Here is a 16830-nt window from a genome sequence, read left to right on the forward strand (position 1 = left end):
CAGGGGCACTTTTTGGTCCCAGGAATCTCTTAGAGCTCTAGTTCTTTTTTTTTTTTCCGGCCGTGCCACGTGGCTTGTGGGCTCTTAGTTCCCTGACCAGGGATCAAACCCGGGCCTGAGGCAGTGAAAGCGCAGAGTCCTAACCACTGGACCGCCAGGGAACTGCCATTAGGGCTCTAGTTCTAATCTCCAGAACATTTCCAGACCACCTCATTATCCCCAGATGGAAGCTCTGCTCATCCAACCACGTCCTTGAGACCCAGCCCAGAGCCTCCCTCTCCTGTGCGGTGGCTCACTCGCTCCTGTCTCCTTCCAGCCACGCAAGCCAGTCGCCTTGGCACCTCAGGTAACCGCACCCTGCTTCCACCCTCTTAATATTCGGAGAACAAGCACAGTCTAGATACACCCAGGCCAAGCAAGACTTCCAGAGAAGGAAGAGAACCCAGGCTGTCAGAAGACAAACCCAGGTCTGGAATGGAAGGAGGTATCCAGTGCATCCTGAAGCCTGGATGTGAATTAGCTGAGAAGCAGACAGGGGAAGAAAAGTCACAAGAGAAAAATTTACATTCTTTTGATTGAAGGAGAAAGGGGACTAGAGAGGAAATGCAGCCAGGGATGACAGGGGTTCCACTTCTAGTTTCTTTGGTACAGGGAAGATTCGTGTAAATTTAGCTATGTCCCCGTTGGGCCCTGCAGTCAACTACATTTTTTGGCAGAAAGAAAAAGATGATCAGTGGATTAATTGAATGATGCCTAGAGATAGCCAAAAACTAAAGCCTCAAACAGCTGCAGTCAGCATTTCCAGAGTACTTTTCATTTCTGCGAAGCACATGGAGTTAGTCATCTCCCTCCAGTGCTGATTGGTAAATCTCTAAGTAATCACAGGACCTCTGTCTGTCAGCAGATCTTTTCCAACTGAGGAAGACACTCAGTGGCCAACCTTAGGGATCCCACAAGGCCACCACCCCAGACAGGGTCAGAGCTCAAGTTAGAGGCTACCTCCTGCAATGCGGACTGCTAGACTATGGAGCTGAGCTGTTTAACAGAGACATGCTAACTCCTCCGAATGCCACAAAGTCCCCACATCATCGTGTTGGGGATGTCACCATACCTCCTAGATGTGGACAGCAGGGTGCCCACCTGCAAGAGGCACTAAAATTATGCTCTTTCATCCTCCCTGAAAAGTGAAAAGGAACCAGGCCAGGAGCTCAAAGAGACACATTAACATAATTTATTAAATTCACCCCACAAAGAACATCCCACAGGAAAGAGTATCAGAACTGGAAGGGCTCGTGGAGATTATCTGGTCCAGCCCCCTCATTTCACAAATGGGAATGGCGAGAAGAACACCAGAACACCAGAACACGATGGACAAAGCCAGCATGGGAGCTCAGCCCTGATGCACAGAAACCACAGACTTAAGGCTTCTGGTTTTGAGCCAAGTAGAACTTAAAGATTTAATGTTTATTTTTCATTTTTCTGTGTCCTACGGTACCACATTCTGATGCTTATCTCCTCCGTAAGGCTGCAGGAAGAGCCCTAAAGAAACTCGATGAGTGGCAGGTTCACTCAGAGCCAGGGTAACAAACTGACTGTGGAGCAGAGGGGTGCAGAGGGGTTAAGGGAAGAATTCAATCCCTCCTGATTGCTCTCTTCCCCCAAACAACAGACACTCAGACCCAGATGCTTCAGGGCGAATATATCAATACTTGCCTTCCTGAGGTTTGGAGGAGGAAGGGAAAAGCAGCAGGAAAGAGAGAAAAAGACTATGACATCATTCTGAAATCGACAAGTCCACTGGGAACACTCTTTTCCCTCTGTCAGAGCAAATCCAAACACCGCAAGAGAAGGCTGCAGAACTCTGAACTCTTGGTATTTAATCAGTTGTAAGCAAAAACACCAATAACTTAGCAAAATAAATACCATGAGAGTTTCTTCGCTGAGACTGATGTAACCCAGTGAAAACAGTTTTTAGGCTCTGAGTCGAGAAGAATGAGGTGTATCTTGCTCCACAACTTAGGGGGAAACCCTAAGATATTCTGGGAGTCCTCACAGCAGACAGAAGTCGCCCGTAACTGTCCGTGGCCTCACAGAACCTTTCTGCTATGAGCTACTCCCTGAAGGACATTCCCCCTCCCCAAAAGACAAGGCCATCCAGTCAAAGTTGAGGTTCACAGGCCATGACAGGTAGCCCCATTGTCTGTCTGCAGGAGGTCCGGGTCAGCATGGGCTGAGGGTGGAGCAATTAGAAAAAGCAAACAGTTTGTTGCTAAGAACTGAGCTGTGTTTAAGGAAGGAACTTCATGCCCCAGGGCCACTCTCCAATCACTGCTGACATCTGTGCCTCCAGCTTCTAGGGCTGAGGTAGATCTTGTCACCTCTCCTGACCTGCGGAGGGCCTGGCTTCTGGGGCAGAATAACCGGCCCGGGCTACAAACTCCAGTCTACAACAGAAGGGAGGCTCTGCTACAGAGAAGAATAGTAACTATGGGAATAAGGCTACTGCCCTGGGTCCTGTAGGCAGGATATCGCCGGCCTCCAGAGGCTGCAGTGTCCAGAGGGGGAGCTCATCCCCCGTCCGCCCAGCGTAGAGGATGGGCGTTCGGAACCATGAAGGGAGCAGTTGGGAAGTCAAAGTCAGGGCCGGCAGCCTCCAGGGGTGGTGGGCTGCTCCTCAGGCCAGAGGCATCAGCAACAGCAGCATCTTGTTTCCTTCAGCTCATGTTTCCATCACTCGGATGAGAGGCATGGGCTTTGGGCTGGCGGGCTTGGTGATCCTAACGCTGAAAAGAAAGTCGGAAACGCTGAGCGCCCTGTTGTTGCCCACCCTTCACAGAGCCGCCCCTCCAGTTTGCCTCTGGATTCCATCCTGCAGGGCCCGCTGATCTCGGTTCTCATGCCTTGAAATAGTAATTGTCAGTGCTAAGAGGTTAGGGGACTGGTACTTTTGTCTGGTGGCAGGGGTGGGGAAAAGAGAAGGTGCAGCTGAACACCTTAGGAGTGGGTATGGCTGTGATTCTTGATTTTTTTTTCAGTCTTGGACCTTTTTGTGAATCTCTTGGAAACAAAAGGCCCTCTCCCTGGAAATATGCCCTTACTATACATTCACAATTTTTGCATACGACTTTAGGGGCTTCAGACGCCTCTAGCACTGTTCACGGGCCTCTTTGGGGTTCTGGTATCAGGCTCCACTCTAAGCTGGTTAGAAAGTGGTTCAGGTGGAGAATGGGTCAGATTCGAGACTGAGAGAATGAAGCTGGATTTAGAAGAGCCTTATCCTGGCCTTGGCACTAAAGGTCTCCTTCCCACGGCTCTGTCCCTCTTTCCTTCACTTCCTACCTGGGGCCCACTCCATTCATGCCCACTCACCTGCCCAGGTTCTCAGTCTTGGTCTGGTTCTGGGTGCTGAAGTTGCCATGGGTGATCTGTTTCTCTATCAGGTGTTCCATCCGGTCGTGCATCTCTAAATTCTGTAACACAAGTTATGAGATTAGAACTGGGCTTCCTTTGGTTTGCCCCGTGCCACATTTAACCAGCTCATTCTGGTCTCCACCTCTGTGCGCTGCTGTCACCCCAACCCCTACCGTGTGTGCCACCAGGATGCCCTCTCCCTCCAGTACTTACTTGCTCCAGCCTCCTTCCCTGAAGGCGCGTTCTCTCAATAACTGTGCAGCACTGATCCTCTCCTGTAAATCCTCTCTATACATTTCCTGCATATAACTTCCTATAGTCTGCTGAGATATTTACTTATGTTCGTCCATATGCTTTTCTATAAAGTATTCTTAGGTATTTTTTAAATGTATTTTATCTATAAATCTAGACTGCAATCTCCCTGGAGATAAACAACCCTGTCTCCCATTTCTTTTTATCTCCCCCACTAGCTGGGACCCTCACACAATGGCTGCAAAGCAATCTCAGGTAGTCAGTCAATGGACAGGAGGGGCCCTGAGGTATGGTAGAAACCAGACCAAGAACTCATTAGCTAATGGAGCCCATCGCCTTAGCCAAGGAGAAGACTCCACCCGTAGAATGCATCCTCCTTCAAAGCTCAGCTCCACTGTCAGCTCCTCTGCCAAGCCCATATAGTCAGAATGAAGGGCCGGCCTCCATGCTGCTATGTGGCACAGGGCTTGCACCATGAGGATATATCCTTTCAGAGTGGGGACAGGTCTTGCCATTGTTTGCAACTCCCTCAAGAGTCTTAGAAAATGTTCACTCAGCAGAACTGAGGATCATCCAACCACCCCAGCTACTCACTTCCGAGCAGCAGCTAGACAGGATCGAGACCCCCTCCAGAATCTCCCCCTCCCTATGTCCAGTTTTTTCTTCAAGAGTCTGCTCCCTTCCCAGGGCTGCCCAGAACACACACCTCGGCTTCCAGGTAGGCAATCTTCTCCTTGAGCTCCTGGATGACAGTGTCCTTTGACTGTATCACAGCTTTCGAATTCTGGAGCTACAAAGATATGGCAGACACTGGAGCTTGTTCTGAAATGACTCATTACATACTCATCGCACTTCGCCCCGCTGCCGGGGCGGGGGGAGCCAGCAGAGACAAAGGGCAGAGTTTTGCACCTCTCACGTGGCTGGCTTAGCTTTTCTATAAAAGCCTTGTTTCAGTGAGTGTTAAACTCTTGATTACCCCAGGTGTGGGGGCAGGGGTTTGAGGGGAACACCACCCTGATAGTCCAAAGTAATGGATGATTCAAAACCCCTTCCATTTGACTTTGGGAAATACAAATTATGTATTGGTTCAAGAGATATTTATTGAGTGCTTACCATATGACAGGCCCTGTTCTAGAGAATGGGCAACAGCAGTGAACAAGACAGAAAAATCCTAGCCCTCATGGAGCTGATATGCAACAACTATGCCCTCCCAATAAGGGTATCTTAAATTCTCAAAACGATTCTACAAAATGGAATATTCTGAGTGTCCTACCCTAGCTCAGGCAAGGGAAGGCAGAAAATGTGCATGAGGTGCAAAGGCTAAAAATCTACACAGAGATAAGTGAGTTTACTGGGACTTAATTACTCATTTACCAGCACTCTTCAAAGTGTGGGAGAGAATAACCTTGTCCTTCTTCTCCCATGGGAACGCACAAGGCAAATAACCAAACAAGTAGGGGAAAGATGGGAGAAAAGCAAATCCCAATCACCCTAACCTAGCCATCGGTTGCCATAAATGTTTCATGGGACACTTAATGAATATAAGCCAAGATACCCAAGAGAATAAATCAATAAAGGTGTAGACTTGACAGGAAAACAGGGCTAGACAATGTGGAAACTTCCAGAGGGGGTAACCCAGAGCAGGGTAAGATCTAACCCTGCTTACCTGCTCTATCATTTGCCGGACTTTCCGCTGCTGGCTCTTAAGCATGTCATCCAAGTGGTGGATCTTCTGCCGCAACCCAGCCACTTCCTTTTCCAGGTTAGCAGCTCTGGGGATTAAGACCAGAAGGCTGAGGCAAGGGGAAAAGATGCTTTCTCCACCCAGTCACAGTAAGGACCTTGGGCTCAGGGGCTTTCGATCAGGCATGATTCCCTCTGCCTGATTCCCCAGTGGTCTGCTGTAAGGAGGAGGTGGTGGGACACCTTAGAACAACACATCAGAAGCATCACTAGAGATCATCTAGTCCAAATAAGGGAACTGAGGCTCGGAAAGGTTAGAAAGGATAAGTCATTCTGGATAGTTCTACGGATAAAACTAGAGCCAATAGGTGGATGTTTCAAGGAAGGAGTTTTTATATTAATACAGGAAAGACTTTTTCAGTATTAAAGTTGTCAGAAAGTAGACTGCCTCGTGTGTAATGAACTCCTCCTTCCTGGAAAGATTCAAGTACAAGCTGGGATTATGATACCCTAGACCATCAAGCTTTGGCAGGGATTTTATATCAAGAGGGAGATAAGATTTGAGGACCCTTAAAGCCTCTTCACACAAGTCCATTTCTAAGTCTCCTGATTCCCAGCCACTGCTGCTTCCTTTGCCTCTTCTAAGCAAACTGGGCCAAGATCTCCAAAGGTCAGGCGGCTGGGGAGTCCAGGAGTTCAGAGCGCTGAAGAATTGCTGGTACCCATTACCCTCTGGGTCTGCCTGAGGAAACAGACAAGCGCCCACTGCTAGAAGATGGGCAGTGCTCGGCGTGGGGGGCAGTGCAATCTGAGCCTCCAAACTCATCCTTCCTAAGCTTCAAACATTCTAAGTTGTCACTCTCAGCTCTCCAGTGCCCTATTACTCAGTCTCCTTTTATTTAGAAAATCAGCATTTATGATGCATAGCTGTCATTTGCCATCCCCAAGTCTTGGTCTTTTGTGTTTCTCCTGCTCCTTCCACTCAGTCTCCTGCCCATGAGCACCTCCACCATTGAGGAGGGAGTGCTGAGTAATTTAAAGCAATTCTGGGGCTTCCCTGGTGGCGCGGTGGTTAAGAATCCACCTGCCAATGCAGGGGACACGGGTTCGAGCCCTGGTCCAGGACGATCCCACATGCCATGGAGCAACTAAGCCTGTGCGCCACAACTACTGAGCCCGTGCACCACAACTACTGAGCCTGCACTCTAGAGCCCTTGAGCCACAACTACTGAGCCCCCGTGCCTCAACTAATGAAGCCCGTGCGCCTAGAGTCCATGCTCCGCAACAAGAGAAGCCACCGCAATGAGAAGCCCACGCACTGCAATGACGAGTAGCCCCCGCTCGCCGCAACTAGAGAAAGCCCACGTGCAGCAATGAAGACCCAATGCAGCCCAAAATAAATAAATTTATTTTAAAAAATTTGATTTACCATCTGAGATCTTCTATATTACTTGCCAACAGTGTAAAAAATTTCTAAATTTGTGAAGGTCCAAGAATGGCTCAATCTTTGCCCTGTAGGTTTCACTGGTCTGGGGCCTCTGATCCCCCCTGATCAGAGGGAATTCGCAAAATCCTCTAAGCCTGGAGTAGAAAGGATCTCAGAGATCCCCTAGATGCCACTGCTGACAGGTGGGTCTCAGTTTCTGAGATGGTTCAGATGAAAGAAGTTCAGTAGCTCTCCACGAAGCTGCTCATTTTATTTTCATCAGCATGACTTGTGAGGAAAGTATTCAATTTTACCCTCAGATAATTTACAGTTGGTTTTTGTTTAGGGGGGGAGTAAGCTGTGGTGTAATAATACCACTTCCACATCCAGTATGACAACCAAGGAATGATGTGCCACAACGGCAGACACTTTACCAGCTCCTGCTTGACCCTGGCTCTAAAACTGTAGAAGCCCTTTCTTCAGGTTATTACTCCCTGGAAAATGAGCTCCTTGGAGACGGCAGCCTCCCCAACAGTATCTCCCTGGGCAGGGCCCCACACTGAGCAGACACATGGTGAGTCAGAGCTGGAAAATCTGACATCAGCACCAGCTTCCTCCCCAGGTCTGTGCCCTCCCTTCCCTGCACCCCAACCTCACAGTGAACCAGAGTCCTTACTTTTCTTGTTCTGCTTGGCAGTCAACCTTCTTGCTCCGAAGTTCCTCCAGAGCTGTCTCCCTTTCCCTGACCTTTGCCAGTAAGGCCTGATGCTCCTGGATGGGCCAAAGGGAAGAAAATCTAAGATGAGGAGATGGCGACAGTTCCTGTGTTTGGGGTGAGATGGGCGCTAGGGCTGGCAGTCAGCCCCTGCTGGGCTTGGGACAGCTGCCAAAGAGCAGCAGCCCAAGCTGGTTTGATGGGGCACTCTCCCCTGTCCGGGATAACCCTTCCCACCCCAGCACATAGAAACTTCTCAGCCTCACCCAGCTGCCCAGAGGGAGAGTCCGGCCCTGCATTATCCAGGCCCCCCTGCCAACTATGGCTACCAGTCCCAAAGAAACCAGGCTGAGTGGCTCCTGAAGAACCATCTTCAAAGGCCAAAGGGCAGCTATACAAGAACCCGCCTGAAATGGAAATGGGTTCAACTCTAGTTGTCAAGGGCTAAGTTAGACAGAGAAAGACCTTCCCATTCCTTAAGGGCTGAAAGGTCCTTGAAGGTATTTGCCAAAGGAAGCTATGAAATGTGATTTTCTGGAGCTACTCAGAGAAGGACAGTCCCTGTAACCACCTCAGTCAATCCCCAGGCGCCTTCCGGCCCAGGAGTCTGAATGCTGAAGAGCAAGAGTCCAACAGTTACCGTCTCCATTCCCAGAAAGCATCTCTGCAGCTCCCCGACTTCCGCCTCCTTCTGTTCCACTCTGTCCTCTGCTCTCTGAAGGGCCACCTGATTCTGTTCTGCTTCTCTCTGGTACCGACTGAGTGTGACCTGTGACACAGGATGGGGATGCGTTAAGCAGGCAGAGGGACAAACATGGATAAAAACCTTAGAAAAAAAGAACCCGGAGGGGGACTGCCCTGGTGGTTCAGTGGCTAAGACTCCGTGTCCTCAATGCAGGGGGCCTGGGTTCGATCCCTGGCCAGGGAACTAGATCCCACATGCTGCAACTAAGCGTTCATATGCCGCAGCTAAAGATCCCACACGCCACAGCTAAAAATCCCACACACCGCAACTAAGACCCAGCACAGCCAAATAAATAAATAAATATTAAAAACAAAAAAAACAGGAATCTGGGTGCAGTGATGGGAGGAGGGAGGCAACCCTGATGAGCACACCGCTGTCTCCCACTCACTGTTCCAGGACCACTCAGGAGACTAGCAGATTAACTCCACTTGCAGGGTTAATTGTCACAGAGTTGATCAAGCTCTACTTTAGAGTGACACCTGGAACCCACAAGCACCTGTTTCCAGATGGATGACTTCGTCAACATCCCCACCAGCCCTCCAGTGCCACCCAAGCTTAACCCAGTGTTTCAGCTTTCCTCCTCGTGCAAACACAAAAAATCCAGGGGAGGAGATCGTCATGTCCTTCCTTCTGTCTCCCACTCTTCCTCGTCCTCACTCCCAGCAATACCGGAAAGGCCAAAATGGCACCCAGAAGGGCTACTAGCACCAGGAAGAATTTGCTCTTTGTCAAAGATGATAAGCCAATTTGGAAAGGAGAGAAGCAGAACTTGCAGTGAAAAGTTAAGAACTTGCCTCCTTTCCTCCCACATGCATTTTGCCAACTCCAGTCATCCTTCAGGTCTCAGCTTAGACACCCCTTCTTCTAGGGAGCTCTGAGCTCGGGTGAGAAGCCCTTCCTTGTGTGCCCACAGAAGACACAGCCCTTCCCTCTTATAGCACTGAGCAGATTTTGCCCGGTCACTTGTGTGCACCCCCCAGGAGACAATCAACTTCATGACGGCGGAGACCTTGGGCACCGTTACCTTTCCAGAGCTCAGCACAACACCGAGCACACAGCCACTGCTCCATAACATCATGAATGGAACTGATGGTCATCTAGTCCAACCCTCTCCTTTCACAACTAAAAATCAACTGACCTATTCAAGGTTACACAGCCAATGAATGACAGAACCCAGTTACTTCATCATCCATTTCAATGCTTCCCAGATACCCCACACTGACTCCCCAGTCAGTTACTAAAAAAGAATCCAAGTAGCCTCCGGAAAGCCTAACCAGACCTGGTAAAACAGCACACCAGCCACCAGTCTGTCTGGCACCTCCCAAGTCAGAATCAAGGAGGAGAAAGCAAAGCACAGGATGATGTGTGATGGGATGTGTCCGTGCTGCACACAGCTCTGTCCAGAGCAAACTCAAGGCAAATCCCTCCTAACAGCCAGGAGCCAGTAGAACGGGAAACCATGAGGTTTTCCTCATGGTAATTGACAACCTTGCCCTTCCCACCCCGCATATTCAGAAAAGGAGACCAGAAAGTCTAATTCACCAGGAGAGACAGAGGAAAGCCTTCAAATGTCTCATATTAGCCTGGAACAGGCCAACCCCATGGGCGGGAATGTAAAAATAAGGCCTCTCGGGCTTCCCTGGTGGCGCAGTGGTGGAGAGCCCGCCTGCCGATGCAGGGGACGCGGGTTCGTGCCCCGGTCCGGGAAGATCCCACATGCCGCGGAGCGGCTGGGCCCGTGAGCCATGGCCGCTGAGCCTGCGCATCTGGAGCCTGTGCTCTGCAACGGGAGGGGCCACAACAGTGAGAGGCCTGCATACCACAAAAAAAAAAAAAATAAGGCCTCTCATTTCTGTACACAAACATTGCACCCAGGTTGATGTGTGCTCGGAGTACAGCATTAACGGGCCACAGATGATCCTCACACCCAGCTGTAGGATCACAAAGGAAAACAACACAGTCCTCTGCCACATCAGTCCCATAGCTCCAGCCAGCTCTGCCCTAAGGGAACCTCTTAATCATAAGAGGGTGTGGTGACCTACCCCAACAGTGGGAGAAACCCAAGGAGCATCTCCTATCGTAGGTGGGTGCTGCATGCCTTGGGGTTAAAGGGCAGCCCCCTGTAAGAAGCCATGGGCGTGTGGTTAACAGCTGTCAGGGGTCTTCTAGCCTTGGGCTTTTACTCAGGACACTTTTGCTCAAGCTTTGAAACCCAGGGCCAGCAGAGCCCCCCGTATGCTGCCAAAACCAACCAGTACTTCACAGTGTCTCTCAATGTAGAAATTTCTTTCTAAAATTCACAGTCTGGTCAGTGCTACAGCCTCGACCTCCCCTTCCTCCTGTTCTACTCCAATAAGGTAAGGAACAGCTGGTCATTGAACCAATTCATTGTCAACCAAATTATACAAATTGTGGAATCTGAAATAGATACAACAAACTCCTTTACTGCACAGCTACTCTGTTCTGAGACAAACTAATCTTAGTATTACCCTAAGCCCAAATTATTTAGGATAAGAAAACCCATGTGTTAAATTGATCACTAAGAAAAATATAGGATATTTTTTATTTCTAAAACCCTTTTGAATAATAAATATACTTACATATATTACCTCACTCAATCCATACATCAAACCTGTGAGGTATATTTCATGACCCCTTTTTACAAAAGTTGAAACTGATGGTTAGGGAGGTTAAACTACTCACTCAGGTAAGACTTCGACTACTCTTGAGGCAGTTGATCACTCTCACTGCCCTTCGTCCTCACCCTCAATACACCTCTCAAAATTCCCTCTCTTAGGGAATTCCCTGGCGGTCCAGTGGTTAGGACTCCACGCCTCCACTGCCGGGGGCCCGGGTTCGATCCCTGGTCAGGGAACTAAGGTCCTGCAAGCCGCATGGTGTGGCCTAAAAAAAAAAATTCTCTCTCTTAGTCGATAAAACAGAAGAGTTCAGGCTGGGATTCCTCTTTCCACCAGACCCTGGCAAGCCTGGGCAGGGCAGAATCCTATGATTACATATTTCTGATCTAAAAAGTACTTTACCGGTGGGTGAACAATACCAGATAACAGAAGGTTACTCTCACACTGAGCAGATAGGAAAACTGCTCTGTTTGCCCAGTGCACCTCATCTTATACCCAAAGAATTGTCTGGAAAGCATGGAAGACGTCACATACTTTTAATAGTGGGGGGCTTTCTCTATATAGAGATTTTTATATATTTTTTAATCTTCTACAATAACCTAGTATTACTTTTATAACAATAATTGAGATACTCACTCAAGATCACAGAGCTATGGGCAGGAGTAGGGATAAATTGGGAATTTGGGATTAACCAATACTACTACTATATATACTGTAGATAAACAGCACGGACCTACTGTATAGCCCAGGGAACTATATTCAATACCTTGAAATAACCTATAATGGAAAAGAATCTGAAAAAGAATATATATATGTGTGTGTATATATATATATATGTGTATATAACTGAATCACTTTGCTGTACACCTGAAATCAACTATACTTCAATTTCAAAAAAAAGATCACAGAGCTCTGTGTTGTAAAGCCAAGTCTTGATCTAAAGTCCCCTGACTCCATTGGCACAGTTCTTCCTAAGACCACACCAATTCATCCACTCATCCTGTCCACACTTAAGAGGCACTCACCTGATGCCAAGTGTCCCAGACACTGGGGATGCAGTGGTGAACCTGACAGCAACAATCCTTGCCTGCATGGTGCCTAGAGCCCAGCAGTCCTTATAGAAAGGACTCCTGAAGTACCTGCTCTCCCAGACCAGCATCACCACTCTGCTCCAATAGAGCAGAGACTCAAGAGTTAGCCTTAGACAACAAAAACTATAGATATCCAGGAAAGGGCAAAGCAGACAGGAAGTGCTCCAGGCCGCAAAGCCTAGCCTTTCCAGTTGATGGCACTCCAGCCAGGAAGACTTCATCTGCACCTGTATCCAGTGGCCCAGCCCTTAGGGCACCTTCTCCCCAGATCCCAAATCTCACCTCAAAATCCACACGGTCTGACTGGTGCTGCCGCTCAGCCTCCTGCAGCTTGACAAGCAAGTCCTGCACGGTCCTCCTCAAGCTCTCGACATCTTCATCTATATAGGTGTCCACCTGCAGCCAGAGGAGGGAAGGGAAGGTGAAGTTACTGTGTTTGTGACTTGGTAAGACAAGGTCCCCCCGACAACGCACACTTGTTTGGACCATCTTGCTCAGACCACCCTCACAAAAGAATTCACATCGCACAAGGGGAGAGTTAGTCAGTCATAGGCACCAAGGAGTTCTGAGTTATCATAGGAAAACACTCTCATACCTTAAAGAACTCAACTAGTTTCCAATCACCTGATTATTTTAGGACACACTGTAGTAATCTTTATACATGTATCAACTGATTAATGAACAGGTATGTTTATGCCGTTCTCATGTGTCTGTCCTGCTTCCATCAGACTAGAGCTCTCTGAGAGCAGCAACCATGTTTCGCTTTGGACTACAGTTCCCCAAGGGCAGGGACTGTGCCACATTCATCATGAGGGGCATGTCCCAAAGGCACATCTTTTGTGGTTCTCTGCACTTAGCACAGAGATCAGCAGATAAAGGGTTACTGACAGATGGGCAGCTTAAGGCAAAAGCACCCAATAAGTTCAGGAATCTGATTCGATGGAGGAAAAAGTGTCTCACTGAGGTTACTGTGAGCCTCTCCCCCAGGCACACCCAAACTGGCATGTATGCTCTCGCCTCCATCTCTGCTGCACTTCAGTTACCAGTTCCCTTGAGTCTGACAGAAAAGTCCCTCCCGGTCTTGCACAGCGGGAAATAGCAGCACCTTCAAACCAGAGCACAGAGCTCAGCTGGAAGGAGGGGACAGGGTCCCTGGGTGGCTGTGTTATCACTGAGTCCTGTGGGCCTTGTTTCTCTATCTGGGAAGCAGGGAAAAGACCCCTTACCACGCCCTGCCTTATAGCCTGCCTCAAAACTAAGATAATATCCGGTAGGGCTTGGAGCCTGTGAGAAGAAAGGCTGAACAGATAGTGCCAGGTGTTATTATAACTTGTTGCCAACAGCATATTTGCCAAATATGGTGATTCGGGGAAGGGAAACATCCAAACTGCACATCTAAAGTAAGTGGCTAGAATCACAACATTCCAAATCCAGCCGTCAGTAAGTTATCTGGTCAGTTCCCCTATGTCTGCACCTATGCTGCTGGGCAGGTGAGAACGTTTGAAAAGGCTCCTCCTGGAGCACAACTGTTATGTGTTTATTTCAAATGGCATTCTCATAAGACTCTGATGATAAGGAAAAATTTAATGATACAGTATGAAGAGAAAAAAAGGGAGTTATAAAACTTTACATGCAGGAGCTAGAGACAACAAATCAGATTTTAACACAGCAACATAGATAGAGCCTAAAAACATGGTGTTGGACAAAAAAAGGAAAAAACAGAAATACAGCACAAGTCCATTATGAAAATTAAAAACGGGCTTCCCTGGTGGTGGAGTGGTTAAGAATCCGCCTGCCAATGCAGGGGACACGGGTTCAATCCCTGGCCCGGGAAGATCCCACATGCCACGGAGCAACTAAGCCCGTGTGCCACAACTACTGAGCCTGCGTGCCACAACTACTAAGCCCGCGTGCCTAGAGCCTGTGCTCCACAACAAGAGAAGCCACCTCAATGAGAAGCCCGTGCACTGCAACGAAGAGTAGCCCCTGCTTGTCGCAACTAGAGAAAGCCCACACGCAGCAACGAAGACCCAACACAACCAAAAATAAAAACAAATAAATTAATTAATTAAAAAAATCACATTTTATAGGCATATTTAAATCATATATTGAATATGTTAGAGTGAGTACCTTTTGGTGGGGGAGACAAAAAAAAAAAGTGAAAGCAGTGAGAGGTCTTTATGGGACCAATGATGATAATGAGCCCTGAACTGATGGGAAGGTCTGATTCAGCTCTGCACTTGAGAGTCAAACAAACCTAATCCAAAAATATACCTGCCCAAGCAAAGAAACAAATGCAACGAAATGCTATATACAGTCTAATCTCAACATCATAAATATATATTTGCACTGAAGGAAAAACAAAGGAAATTTCACCAAACTGGTTTTTCTCTGGGTAGATTACAATTGATATTTTTTCCTTCTTTCAACTTTTCTGTGTTTCTGAATTTCCCTAATTTTCTACAATATGTGTGTCTTAAATTATTATGTAATCACAAAATATATAATAACAAATGTCATTTAAAAAAAAGTACAGCCATGTTCATTTGTCAATTATACTTCAATAAAGTTGGGGCGGGGAAAGAAAGTACAGCTACGGAAGGAAATACTTTGTCATTCAAGAGAATGAGATAGATTTACACATACAAATATGGAAAGAAGGCTATATATACTTTTCAGCTTAAAAAAATAAAAAAGCAAGCAAGAAATAATGTATTTATCACAACTGGAATTGTGAAAAGTATGTGCATATTATATACAGACATTTATCCATGTATGTATATATAGTGCATGTGTATATATTAGTGTATACACACAGATACATAGGGCTTTTAAATATGGTTGTCTGTGTATAGAAAAACACTCTAGAACTTTAGACTAGAATATTAGAACTAATAGGCTAAATATTAGAATCACATGAAGAGCTTTTAAAAGTCCTGATGCATAGGCCACACTTCAGACTAGTTAAATTACAGTCTCTAGGGATGGCACACGGATATTGCATCCTTTAAAGCTCCCAAGGCCATCCTAATGGGCAATGAAGGCCGAGAAGCACTGCTCTAAAAGGACCCACCCACGGGAATTCCCTGGCAGTCCAGTTAGGACCCTGCGCTTTCACTGCCAGGGGTGTGGGTTCGATCCCTGGTCAGGGAACTAAGACCCCACAAGCCACGCAGCAAGGCCAAAAAAAAAATAAAATAAAATAAATAAAAGGACCCACCCACTTCAATCTGTTAACCTTGAATACTTTCAAGGAGTGGGATTGGGGAAGGAAAATTTCCGCTTTATATATTTCTCCTTTGTTTGAATTTTTACAGCAAGTAAATATTACTCTCATATTTAGTGAGAGAGAGAAAGCAATAAACAAAAGGATCAGGAAGGATTATTTCCTGCCTCTTGGCCAAGCAGTAGTTACCACTATTTTCCCTGTTACCTACCTCGGGTGGGCTGCTATGTGGGGTCAGGGGACCTTGACTTAAGCCATTTGGCTTTTCTAGCACCACCTATTCAAAGAAAAATAAAATTGGTAGTGAAAACAGTCCTAAGCAATCAACTTTGAAACATTCTTCTCCTTGTTTTTTTTTTTAATTGAAGTATAACTGATTTACAGTCTTGTGTTAGTTTCAGGTGTACAGCAAAGTGACTCAGTTATACATATATAGATCTATTCTTTTTCATATTCTTTTCCCTTATAGATTATTTAAAAATATTGATTATAGTTCCCTGTGCTATACAGTAGGTCCTTGTTGGTTATCTATTTTATATATAGTAGTGTGTATATTTTCATCCTAAACTCCTAAATTTATCCCTCCTCCCTGCTTTCCCCTTTGGTAACCATAGTTTGTTTTCTATGTCTGTGGGTCTATTTCTGTTTTGTATATAAGTTCATTTGTATCGTTTTTTTAAGTATCATATATTTTTGAAACATTATTCTTCTAAGAGTTCAAATCTTAGAAAGAAAGAGAGAGAGAGAGAAGGGGGGAGGAAGAGGAAGAAGAAAAAGGAAGGAAGGAAGGAAGGAAGGAAGGAAGGGAGAAAAGAAAAAAAAAAGACATCCAGTGCTCTGTGGGAAAATGGAGAAAAGAGGGAGTAGAGAAACATGTGCAGCCTTGAGGGGGAATACTCTATCTAGCCTTGTTGGGAGGAGGAAAGAAACCCCAGGCTAAAACCTTTCAGCAGACTGGAAAATGTGCAGGCACGTTCCTCGCAGCCCAGGAAATACAAGCTGCTGTCTGCCATAAACAAGAGTTTCCTTTGCCCCTCGGGGATCCTGACAAGGTCTGACACAACATAAATCAAAAGGGGAAGCGGCATTTGCTGCAGTTCTTTCCAACCCAAAGCCTGATTAGTCATCATACGACTGCCGACTGCCGTTTTGTGTAAACAAGGTGCCTGGACCTCCGGGCTCTGAACACATTAGGTTCTTCAGTCACTAGACAAAGCACCTCCCACCAGCCAGATGTGAGCTCAGGCAGTGAAAGTCTTACCTCCAGCCAAAGCAAAATGAATTAGGGAGAATCCACCACACAAGCCTAGCACATGCCCAAGACGAAGGGTAATTTTGCTGGCACTAGCTGCTAGGTCAACTCTTCCCCTTAGGAGAACGAGGGCAGGATCTACTGGGGAAGGACCACCGCAACCAAACCAAAAGCAAATGAAGGAGACATAGCTTGGAATCTAAGGGAAGATGAGGGTGAAGTCATGGAAGAGATAGTTCTGCTGCTCTCCTGGGGTCATTTCTATCCTCAAAATTTTGAAGAACTGAAAAACAGGATCCCAGGATCATCCACCCCAAGAGGGATTCTCCAATCAGTTTGGTCTAACAAACATTTACTGATGACCTTGTGCATCCCAGACCCTGGGCTGAG

At 47.0% G+C, this 16830-nt stretch overlaps 1 protein-coding gene across 3 annotated transcripts in view; it reads right to left on the reverse strand.

Annotated features, from left to right (window-relative positions):
* Positions 1-1208: 1208 nt before the first annotated feature.
* Positions 1209-16830, reverse strand: part of TUFT1 (tuftelin 1) — a 45153-nt gene continuing 29531 nt past the window's right edge. For 2 of the 3 annotated variants that reach the window (XM_024762871.1, XM_024762869.1), the window contains 8 exons: positions 15400-15465; positions 12245-12358; positions 8128-8256; positions 7449-7543; positions 5330-5435; positions 4370-4453; positions 3370-3470; positions 1209-2783 (listed from right to left, as the gene is read on the reverse strand). In XM_024762871.1, the coding sequence (XP_024618639.1) occupies positions 2720-2783; positions 3370-3470; positions 4370-4453; positions 5330-5435; positions 7449-7543; positions 8128-8256; positions 12245-12358; positions 15400-15465 (759 nt within the window). In that variant the 3' untranslated portion in view covers positions 1209-2719. The remainder of the gene's footprint in view (positions 2784-3369; positions 3471-4369; positions 4454-5329; positions 5436-7448; positions 7544-8127; positions 8257-12244; positions 12359-15399; positions 15466-16830) is intronic. The other variant, XM_024762870.1, reaches the window with a different exon arrangement.

The sequence above is a fragment of the Neophocaena asiaeorientalis genome, unplaced genomic scaffold, assembly GCF_003031525.2.
Source record: "Neophocaena asiaeorientalis asiaeorientalis breed wild unplaced genomic scaffold, Neophocaena_asiaeorientalis_V1.1 scaffold167, whole genome shotgun sequence".
Classification (NCBI taxonomy): Eukaryota; Metazoa; Chordata; class Mammalia; order Artiodactyla; family Phocoenidae; genus Neophocaena; species Neophocaena asiaeorientalis.